The 11,822-nt window shown below is 41.0% G+C and overlaps 1 protein-coding gene across 1 annotated transcript; it reads right to left on the bottom strand.

Moving 5' to 3' along the window:
• Positions 1 to 320: 320 nt before the first annotated feature.
• On the bottom strand, positions 321 to 10,705 carry lmnl3 (lamin L3). The gene is made up of 11 exons (XM_073463907.1): positions 10,091 to 10,705; positions 9,169 to 9,325; positions 8,151 to 8,276; positions 7,823 to 7,993; positions 7,585 to 7,710; positions 5,737 to 5,957; positions 5,345 to 5,564; positions 4,906 to 5,013; positions 4,624 to 4,740; positions 4,192 to 4,302; positions 321 to 659 (listed from the first exon to the last, which is right to left on the bottom strand). The coding sequence occupies exons 1-11, from the start codon at positions 10,480 to 10,482 to the stop codon at positions 624 to 626; spliced, it is 1,785 nt and encodes a 594-aa protein (XP_073320008.1). The 5' UTR covers positions 10,483 to 10,705; the 3' UTR covers positions 321 to 623.
• Between the last annotated feature and the right edge of the window lie 1,117 nt (positions 10,706 to 11,822).

Below are 11,822 nucleotides of genomic sequence, written 5' to 3'. Positions count from 1 at the left end.
AACTAGCAGCATGAACAGTTAGCACCAGAGGAAAGAGAGAAAAAAAAACAAAAAAAAAAAACTCTGAAGTGTGAATTTTGGTGAACTGATCCTTTTAACTTGTGCTGCTGAAAATTTGATTCGGCTTCCCAACTTCCTCCTGCCATTATATTTGACACAAGTGTTGTTACATAATGAGCCACTGAACTGGGAGCACTTTGAGCACAAAGTCTTTTCTGGCAAACTCTACTGTAATTGCATTTGTTGTAATAAACAGTCAATAATACTTTGAGCCAAGTGTCTGACTGAAATGTATTTAGAACTTTATTATGCCAGTTTTATCTCTCTCACACACACACACACACTTAAATTAGAACAAATCAAGGCAAAGCTCATCTCTCGTCTTGTGCAATTAGAGCAATGAAACTATTGAGGAATACTGAGGTTGATACTGTTGCTCTAAGGCATGTGAGCACTTCACAGTCAGACTAACATGTCGATGCCCTATTGTAGTTAGTCTGAGTGCACTTTGTTGTATGAGACAACACTAGAACCAGACAGCAGCAGATGTTTGTACCCCAGAGGTGTGAGCTGGTCCATGTTTTCCAGGTAAATATGAAGGACTGCAGGAGATGGACAAGAAATCACATGACGCTACAGCTCCCCTCCTTAGATAGATCCTGAACAAAACAGAAAAAAACACATTAAAAAAACGGTAGTGTTATCACATTTAATCAATTACTATCATGGGACACATGCTGGTCCCATAAAGGCAGTCTGGTTAGCACAGAACATGCAATTGGGGCAAAGTATGGCAAATGAGTCTGGAGTAGGGTGTTACTGAGCACCAACAGCCTACACTGTCAAGTTCACATCTGTAGATCTGTAGGTTTTCCTTCAGATGGGAGATTGCCATTTTGGGGAAGTTCTATGAGCCTGGGGCTTAACGCAAACTCAAACAAGTGCACCTTAGCTTTTTTTTCCTGAGAAATGTATATTCTACAGCTTTTCACTTGGGAAAATGTATGGTAGTTCATGTTTATTAGCTGGATTTATTATGGTTTTTTATATCACCGTGTTTTGTATTGCATTTTCCTTTGGCATCCTTTCTACTTGTACCAATAAAAATAAATGAAATTGTGTGTATATATTATGGATTCCATAATCTACACATTTACAACTACAGAGAGCACCTTGTGATGGATCACACCAGCTACAAAGCCAGGTCTGTATATGGTGCATTGGATCACATGGCATGAGAGGTGAACTGTACTAGATGTATTCAATAAGCCTGACCATCCTCACACTGTCAGCTTTTAACCTATGTTAGCATTGACATGCGTTTTTGCAGAATAATTCCCTCATGTAATACAGGGCAGAAAACTCCAACATCAAAGTAACAAATTAAAGTGAACGTATGGGAGATCTGATTGATGGGAATGCAATTTAATAGTTGGCTGGGTTACAGCTCCATAGTCAGAGGAAGCACACACAAACCCTACTTTGCATATACAGACAGGTGAAATATTAAAGGATCTATGAAACCATCATAGGGTATTTTTAATCAGAACACAGTCCACACACCTGAGCAACTATGACAAGAAGCACTGAAGTTGTTCTGGAGGCTCATGGTGGAACAACACTTCATTAACACTGCGTTGGTTTTTAAATTGGTCAGTACAGAACATCTTTAAATGCAGACTCTGGGGTGCTGTACCATGAAGCAAAACATGTACTATATCTTTGGGTTTAACTCAGGCTCAAAGCTCACACCTCAGAGCTCAAAGGTGGCTCACTTTTAAAAATCAAAAGACCATGGTAACCTATGCTGCATGGCTAACATCAGATCACTAGGAAAGTTGAACCAGTACTCAAACAGGATACTGACAGGGAAGAAAGTTTACAATAAAAATGAGAAACAAAACAACATTTTTACATGAGAAAAAATATCTCTAAATAATTTAGATAGGTTTCAAACAGATTCCAACAGTTTACCACACTGACAGATTTATAAACATTTATATTGTTTGTTTTATTACCAGCATAATTCCCTGTAGTGTAGATTGCCTTTACACTCTTATTCTATTCAGGATAACGTTTGATCTCTTCAAGAAAATAATTGGAAATAAAAAGTGTAACTGCCTTCTTCAATTAGAAAAGTCAATCATACACATGGTTAGCTCAGTAAGTCATAAATGCAACATTTCTGTCTCAGACTGAAGTTGTTCTCTCTGCTTTGGCAACAGCCTTATGCACCTTCTTGTTTCAATTCATAATACACTCGTGACAACAAAGCACCAAAATGTCACTACAAAAAAGATCATCCATTTTTCCCCCCCACCATACACTCTACACAACTGACCATGTTGAAAATGCGACAGTCACCATTACCCTGCCCATATTATCCCAATAAATTATATTATTCTTAAAACGTTATAATTAAACTAAAATTGCACTTAACATACTGGAATCATGTTAACCTTACAATTTGTTAGGAAAAATATATTTTTAGAAGGGCTGTCAAGCGACTACATAATTAATCTTATTTATTAGAAGCTTTGTGATTTATTGTAAGAATAAACTTTAAAAAGGAGGTGACATTTCCAGCTTGAAGGACTCTGATGGTACAAAAATTCCTTGCATGAATTGCACAAAATTGTGATCTGTCAACAGTTCCACCTGGGTGTTTTTTTGAAGCCCCACTCCAGTGTGTTTTGGTATTTTTATAATCTTTCCTGACAATTCTACAGTAGAATATGAGACTTATGTTATCCACCAAGCTTGGCTTCTGGTGTTAAAGAGTGGCATGGCTCCTTTAAGAACAGTGCAGTTTGTAGTGAGTGAGTGGAGAGCGACGGTTGGTGGCTGAGCTCAGAGCAGACAGCTGTTAGCCACTGGAGCAGACTGCAATACATGGATCAAAAGGACGTAACAAAATCATAATGCCGCCTTGTAAAAAACCTGAATGCATGCTTTGTCAGGTCTGTCAGCTAGACGACAAGCAAACAACTTTTAAAATGCTTGTTCCCTGAATGGAGTTTGAATCGATCAGGGCTATGCTGTGCTGAGACATATTTCCATGACTGACCAGGTAGTCTGACTTCCTCGCTCACTTTCCTCCACGCCAACTCTTTTTGTCCCGTCTCCATACGAGTAGATTAATTATCGTACAGCTCTCGGTGTCCGCAAATGGCCGCGATTACTGATTATCATCCTCTCCTTCATTGCTGATTAAGAAAGTTCGGACACCAGTGACATTAATATCATGACCGCAGTGTGAATGTCGACAGCGATAGGCATAGCATCACCATTTTCAACCCATGCGAATGCTGAGAATTATGTATTCACACCGGCCAGCACAAATACACTAGTCTTTTCATTGACTTTGTCAAGTAGACGTGCAAATAATTTGCCTCCCATTTGGTCTGAATGCCTCAATACAGCGCGAACAATCTGCGTTATTTTTTTAATGCATTATTTTTAAGAAGTTTACAATTAATTGAAATTAATGCACTATATTGACGGCCCTACATTATATTGCAACAGATCGGACTAACATCCTTTTTTAGAAAAATAATTTATTGTCCCATTCCAAGCCACAGTATTCAAAATGTTATCATTCCAAAACGTATTTAATGGTTTCATATTTGGACATTTTTCCTACTGTTTATTTTTCTTGTGATCATGTTGTATAGATTTTACTATGCTGAAAAGGGTTTCTGTTGCTGCAATGCTCAAATTTCACACAGGGTGTCTCTTAACTCCTCTTACGGTTCTGACAATGTTTGTAATAAAAAGAACACCGAGGTAAACCCAGAGTTAACCATGCCAGCTGATAGCCAGCTTCTAAGTCTCAGGCCCCTAGTCTTCAACTCAAAATGTTTGGCATGCTGCTCAATGAAACTCAATGGCAGCAGAAAATCCCACGTGTATTAAACAAGCCATGCATCTTATGACCGGCACACAGCAGGTACAAGCGGCAAGCAGAGCAGCACCACCCTCCTCACCTACTGTACAGCACGCCGTCTGCTCTGCACTCATGAGACAGAACAGCACTTCTTCTTTCTCTTTGGCTTCAGTGAAGGCAGGAAAAAAAGTAATGTCATGTTTCATAAACTACAGTGTTTGTGTTTCTATCTGTAACAAAACCACTTTACATCGAGGTTATGAAACTTTTGTTTTTTTGCTGGTTTTATGAGTCAGTGCGTTCACCTGTCTCCGAAAGTGCTGGATGTCACTGCCTGCAACAAGGTCTTCCTCAAACTCCAGTTCAGTTTCCTCGTCGCCTCTGCCCTGCATATACACCCTGCGCTCAGCTATTTCCTGAAAAAGGGATTTAAAGAGTCCTATGGTGAGTTACATCCATCAACAATGTGACATACCGGGGGAAAAAAAAATATGCACTTTAGATACTGTGAACAAGCACCACTGCATCCTTAAAAAATGTCACCTGTGACAAGCTTTATAGAACTCTGGTTTATGAGGGTTTGATCAGGAGACTTTTAAAATGTTGATGCCACTATCTTTTGGTGGTTTAATGCAACAAAATGAATCCAAAAGGTATTTTAATTAAAACAGATTTTGACTACAGTGATTAAAGCAGTGTATACAGGTGCCTTCTGGGAGACAGCTTGCTTCACTTACCTCATGGTCAGTGTTCAGAAGGATCACCCTTACATCGGTGACGGGGCCCCAGCTCCTGTGTCCCTGCAGAATCAGGTCCCCAGAATCAGCCTCTGCCTCTGCACCTGCTGCCCAAATCTGACACACACACACACACACTTTAGTTAATTCCATTTCACCTACATGGGCAGGCCTCATCAAACTGCTCACTATATCTTACCTAATGATGCTTTCATGAGCATGTTCTTTCTGCAGGGGAACTGAGGGAAACACAGTTAAACAAGAAGAACAGTATCTACTCACTGTGAGTGTCTGCCCACCAGCCAGGACACAGGAGGAGGGGATGTGGAAGGAGATATCCCCAGAGTCCGGGTACAACCTCCGAACCACCCAGCCACCCAGCAGCTGCTCCTGGAAATGCAGAAATTATAAACAACAAGCAGTTAAAATGCTGCATGTAATGCTGCTCTGTAGAAAGAAGCACAGATGCGTTAAGTTTTTGCTTAAGATTAGGACATTAAATTTGATTTTAGATTTGGTGGTGTCATAATGCAGACAACTGCTCAATGACCAGGAAAGGGGCACTTGTAATGTCCCTAGAAGAAATGAAATGATCAGTGTCTTTGCACACAGCCATGCCACAATGAAGTGAAACCAGATATTGGAATATTCTTGACACTAAAAAGTACAAATTTAGACGAGCCCAAACTAAACTCATTATCCAGATGCATTATAGCCTCACCATTTCAGAGTTGTTCTTCAGTCTAACATATTTTCCATCCATGTCGACCTCTGCCACGCTCACAGCACCGCGCTCTGCTGAGCGAGTGGTCATTTTATAGGCGGGCGAGCTGCCGGAGGATCCCTCATGTTTCCGTTTCTTCCCTCTGACCTTGCGGCTGCTGTGTTCGTGTGTTCGAGGTATGGCTGTACGCTGGGAGGGGCTCGGTGACAGCTGCAATCTGAGAAAAAAATACTTTTAGATGAAAACCATAAACTGGAAGCAAAAGCACCAGATAGTAAGCCAGATGCCAGACAGCCAGTTACCCTGCTGTGTTTTTGATTTATACAAGCAGACAGTAACTTTAATGTCTTATTTAACTTTTGCATGATATAGATGGATCACAGTCATACCTCTGTTCCTCCACCTCCAGCATCTTCCTGTAGGCGTTGATCTCCATGTCAAGAGCCAACTTGACGTCCAACAGGTTCTCATAGTCTTCCAGTTGGCCGTACATCTGGCTTCTCATGCTCTGCAGCTCCTGTTCCTTCTGACAGAGTTTGTGCTTCCAAACCTCCCGCTCCCTGTCCAGAGTCCTCTCCAGCTCCTGGAAGCGGCCCTCCAGAACCATTTTCTGACAGAGTGGAAGAGTAATATGAAGACAAATGTTAACATGAGAGAGAACCTACTGCCAACGCCATTACCAAGGCACCATGAAGCAACAGCTCTAGGCCCAAACTATACAAATACTTGCAATTTAAAGATTATCAAAGAACGAGAGAATCTTCAGGCTGTAGACAAACAGGAATTAGTTCAACAGAAACCAGCTTTAGCAGGACAAACTGTAGGTTCAACTCACTGATGCAGTGTTGACCAGGGGAACACGTTTCACATAGATACTGGTTTATGACAGAGACAGAAGATTTCTATTGCTATTATTTTACAGGAGGAGGTTTTTATTAATAATCAAAGCAGAATGAGGGGAAGAGAACTGACATTAAATACGAGAAAATGTATGAAAACGAGCCTGCCAGCTGGCCTGGAGTAAAGGTAAACGTCACAACATGTATACAAACACAACATAATAAAACACCATTTAGCAATACTGTGGACATTTTAACATGCGTTGAAAGGAATGGCTCAACATTTTTGTGGAGGCAATACATTTGAGATATTGTCCTTGTACCCTTTCTAATTGAGTAAATGTCTCAAAGGATTAGCAAATTTTCACAATCTGTTTACACAGCATCCTAACTCTTTTGGAGTCGGGGTTGTATTTTTATATGCTTTCTTGCCCAGAGTAAGACACAAGTTAATACCATAACTGTCCAAATAAAGCCACCACCAGCAGCCGGTTAGCTTCCCCCAAACACTGGAAACAGGGGAAACAGCTAACCCGGCTCTGTCCAAAGTTAACACAATTTCTCCACCGATACCTCTGAAGCTCATTTATTAACCAAGTGGGCAGAATCACTTCCTAGAGTCTTTTCTATCAGTAAACCAGGTAGGACTTCAGAAGTAAATGCCCAAGAAATACTTCAAAGAATTAGTTCAACATTTATTTTTTTTTTTGGACAGGTTATGTGTCAATTACACAACATTGTTTTAGTATCCACATTTCTGTCCAAAAATCAAAACTTTTCTTAGGGTGAATGGTGTCCGTCACTTGTTTCTTCTCTGTTACAAGACACTGTACCATCAACATGACTCTGAAGCTGTTAGTTTAAAAAAGGTCAAAGTTACATCACGTTGATTTAAAGACAATTAACCAGTGATTTGAATTTACTCTATTTTTTCACCTCTTCACAGAACCTGTCAGAATTTTAATACACACTATGTGAAATGTTATCTGAAAATCACAAAGGTCAAATGGCAGTGACATTCAGTGATTTGCAGATAGTGTGTTAAGCTGTCAGCACTTTTGACACTTCTACCTGAATCTCTGCAGTTTAGAGTTTTGGTTTGACTTCTAGACTGAAAGATCTTGTTTGAGATTTCACTTGAGGATGTCGATTCAACAATGTGGAGGGAGCATCATTATATACGTCAATGGGTACAGCCCTACCAACTAGTACAGCTGCATCAATCCCATCCTTGTTTGGCATTGGTCTGTTTCTCCAACTGGCAGAAACAGCATCCACTTAACAAATCGAGATGTGGATGGTGACCCAGGTCATGGCTGCTTGGGTCTATATTTTATACACAGCTGACCTTGTTCTGTTAACAGATGTCTTAAGGTTTTTGTAACAGGTGACACTCACATCTTTCTGGTGCTGTTGGAGCTGGGAGCTGAGGGACTCCACTTTTAGCTTTGTGGTTTCCAGTTCCTCTTTGGTGGCCGATGCAACGTTGTTTTTCTCCAGTGCAGCCTGCTGGGCAGTCTGTATCTAGAGCGCAGAAAGAATCCAATGCAAAGACAAATCATTTTTTTTGAAATATATTTAAAAAAGAAAAACTACATCTGGACACCCTTAACACACCACCTTATGGTGTGTATACCTTTGAACTGAAGGTCCGGTCCATCTCCTCTTTGTACTGCTGCAGCTGAGACTCACTATCATGGCGCAGTTGCTGCATCGACTCAGCCAGTTTACTCTCAAACTCTCTCCGTCGTCCTGAGTCCACCTCCACTAGACGGCTCTCGTGTCGGTTTCGGATCTCAAAGATCTCCTACAAAACATAAATGACTGAGTGTGCCAGTATTAGCCTGAGGAGATACAGAAAATCAGAACGCCAAGAATGTGCTAAATTTAAAAAAAAGGGGTGAAGGTGAATCATTTATAGCCAATATTGCCAGCTTGGGGGTATCCCACTTTGTGTGTTTTACCTGCTCACTGATGTTCCTCTGGAGTTCAAGCTGTTCTTTGAGCGTTTGCACCTGGTTCTCCATTTCCACCCTTCTCAGGATCTCAGAGGTCAGTTGGTTCTTTGTGTCTGCCAGTACGCCCTCCAACTGGTGACCATACACACACAGTTAAAACAAAGTAACACCCACCACAATCTGAATATATTTGGCCACTTCAAATATTGAATCTGTTCCATCGTTGCTCTGTAAAAGTTGTGGCTGCTGAGCTTTCAAACACAGGTCCCCTCTAGAAAAATGTTTGTTAGACTGTGACACATTTATTTTCTTTATTTTCTCACATGCTGTGTGTGGAGCATTTTAGTTGACTTTGATTCTTCATACAGTTGACATAAATTAAGGTTGGGAAGTGAAAGTAACTTATCTGCTTAACTGAGGGTCTGGTGATTGTGACACCATAAAAAGGAAAAACTGAATCTTCTAGTTTTTTTCCTCTACAATGTGGAACATGTGTGGAGAGTGAAAGTCTACAGCCATGGTAGTGAGGCTATACTATGCTTTTAACTAAATGCTATATCAAAAACACTAACAAGCTGATGTTTAGCAGATATCATGTTCACCATTTTCATCATCTTAATTGCTAATTGGCACTGAATACAAAGTACAGCCAAGTCTGGGAATGCCATTGGACTTGCAGTCAAACCAAAGAACTGTAGAAATTACAATGTTGGTCTGATGACAGCACGAGGGGAAAGTTACAGAATCACCAATGTCAGTAAAATGTATCATCTGGGAAACACGTACATCTGTACAAAACTTGATGGCAATCCTTGAACAGTTAAGCTGGCCAACCACATCCTGATCCCAGTTCAGATGAAAAGTTGAAGCCGTTTCTGTACTAGGAGTGGTAAAAAGTGACAAATGTTCAAATCTTACAAATAGAAGCTTTGAAGACCTCAAAAATGGTAACTTGATGAACTGTCACTTTTCCCAGTAGCTCTGTGTATGCTCAAGTATGTGTAAATCTGGCTTCAATTCATACATTTTGCAGCTGGCCCTGGAGCTCAGTAAAGTCATCATCGAGTCTCCTGTTGTCAGACAGCAGCTTTCTGTACTCGACATCCTTGGAGCTCAGAGTCGCCTCAGCTTTCCTCCACTGGGCCAAGGCATTCGCCAGATCACTCTCCTTCTTCTGGTTCCTGAGGAGGGAGAACAATCTTAACATGTGCACCATAGAAGGCAACCTAGCTAGTCTTCTCTCATATCATGCCAAACTCCATTCAAATGAATGCGTGTTTAATGCCGCCCGGCTCACTAGCAAATAATGGCACCACCTGAAACATCTTTCAAGAAATCCACTCTACAGAATTCCTTTAGTTAAAGTCAGGTTTGTGAAAGGAACAGACTGCAGAATCATGCATCGTCTGTTTTGATTTTGCAAATCCATATTTCTTCCATGTAAAATAAAAAGGAAATAATGCATCACATTTGCAAAGAGTAACACATTTGAAAACAATGACTAAAACAAAACATCTGATAGAAGTGGTACATTTTAAAAACAAACTCAGGTTTATGGCCACTTGAGTGAATGCTGCCTTGCCTTCCAACGAGGATATTCATCGTGAAATGTCAGTCAGTCATTATATTGTGTAACTATTACTTTTGTGCAAGTTAAGGCTTCAATGAGTTTTTTTTTAAATGACGTTTTGTACCATCTCAAAATCCTCCGATATCAGTGGGGAGCTGTGTGAATCAGCTATGAAAGTAGGAAATTTACCGATACACCTGCCGCTTGGTGCATTTAATTCAGCCTCAACATCTGTCATTCTGCAGATGTGTGCGCGTCTAACGGCGAGCAAGACTGCATTAAATGAGACGAATTTTGAGCGGAGTCTGGCGTGAGAGCTTTCCGACACCTGCATAAATAGCCATAAATGGCTCATGTTAGATTCCATCGCCTCTACCTGGCTTGAAGTTTCCTGTACTCCTCGCAGAGGTTTCCATAGTCGATTTGCAGACGGGCCCTCTCTCCAGCCAGCTCGTCCAGGGACTTTCTGACATCGGCCAACTCCTCCTCGTACAGACGCCGCACGTTGCCCATCTCCCGGCTTTTCGACTCATCCTTTTCTTCCAGCTGAATCAGTATGGAGGACCTTTCGCTTTCCAACTCCTGGACCCGCTCAATGTAGTTGGCGAGGCGGTCGTTGAGGTGTCGGAGCTCATCCTTTTCCTGGATGCGGGACTGGCAGGTCGGGCTGGTGCTAGATGTGGGCAGGCCGGTGGCTACGCTACGGCGGCTGGCGGAGCGGCTGGAGCGGCCGCCCGGGCCGGCAGGGGTGGAGGTGGCAGAGGCCATGACGGTGGTGTGCTGGACACTGCTGTAGTCCGGGTCCTCAAGTGATCCAGAAAATGTAGTCGATTCAAAAAGACATTTATAAAACTATGGGCCGCAGTGATTTACACCCATCCGAATCTGCTGTGGTGCTGTTTAAAATGAAGTCACACAGCAGCACGTCTGTGAAGTTCAGCGATCATCGCAGCACATGGACACCTGCACCTGCCTCTCTCCACCTGTTTAACGGCCTTTCCGCTGAATTAAAGATTTACACAGCTGAACTGAATCAAGATTGACGACTTGACGTACTGATAACAAGTGAAGTGATCCTACTGAGTACGTTTCCGGGTGGGGTTTTCAAAATAATAGTCTACAGCGTTGACGGATGTTTTTGTATGTAATTCAAATTAGACGTAGTAAATTAATGTTGCATTTAAATTTAAATTCATTTAATATCTAATTAAGTTTGCTAATTTCCTCATTTTAACATAGAGCCTAGCTGTTACTAAGGGCTTTTTTATCTTACAAGGTTCATTAATTTGTCCATCTACAGCACAGGGTTGTACAACAATATTCAAGTTGTAGTCTCTTAATGCTACACAAGAACAACTATTTTATATGGTGGAGTGTGGAGTTGAATTGAGGAGTCTCACAGCGTGAGGAGTGAAGCTGCTCTGTAGTCTGGTGGTACAGCAGCAGATACTTCTGTATCTGTTGTCAGGTGGCAGCAGGGTGAACAGACTGTGGCTGGGTGGGTGTTGTCTTTTAGTATCTTTGGGCTCTGTGCAGACATTTCACTTCACTGATGTCACTGATGCTCTGTAGATGGTACCAGTGATGTTCTGGTGGTTTTAATCACCCATGAACCATGCGTGTGGGCTACATAATCAATAAATTGTTGGAATTTAAATCTGCTGGCTGTATTACCCGCAAAATTCCATGCATAAAAAAAGGCAATCTTTTCAGGTTAAATTGCACAGTTTCAGTTATCTTCTTTGAGAAGAAATAGCAAGGCCTGGTAGGAGATGTATAAATACCAGCACACACCAAAATAACTACATTTCCCATATTATACTGGATTACTTTCAGACAATCTTTATCTACTGGCTTGGGTCTGGGTAAGAAAGATGAATTGTATTTTACAAATAAACTGAGTGGGTTTTCTACTGTTAAGTTCATGTTTAATGAGGTATGTCATAGTGAACAGTAATACTACTTTAGGTAATTGAATAAAGAAAAAGATGTCTTTAAAAAATAGAACACATTAAGTGATAAATTACAAAAACAGGTGATAGAGGATTTAGTATATATATAAGTATACATTTCTTGCAATATTTGGTGTTATTGTGTGAACCACTGAA

The sequence above is a fragment of the Pagrus major genome, chromosome 4, assembly GCF_040436345.1.
Source record: "Pagrus major chromosome 4, Pma_NU_1.0".
Lineage (NCBI taxonomy): Eukaryota > Metazoa > Chordata > Actinopteri > Spariformes > Sparidae > Pagrus > Pagrus major.
Note: the sequence above shows the minus strand (reverse complement) of the source record. Positions and strands in the feature narration are given on the sequence as shown.

Excerpts from the sequence above, each read along its gene's own strand:
- lmnl3 (XM_073463907.1), bottom strand. The coding sequence starts at position 10,482 with ATGGCCTCTGCCACCTCCACCCCTGCCGGCCCGGGCGGCCGCTCCAGC. Across the intron at positions 9,326-10,090 it reads TACAGGAAACTTCAAGCCAG|GAACCAGAAGAAGGAGAGTG; the intron begins GTAGAGGCGATG and ends CTCCCTCCTCAG. Across the intron at positions 4,741-4,905 it reads CTGGTGGGCAGACACTCACA|ATTTGGGCAGCAGGTGCAGA; the intron begins GTGAGTAGATAC and ends TGTGTGTGTCAG.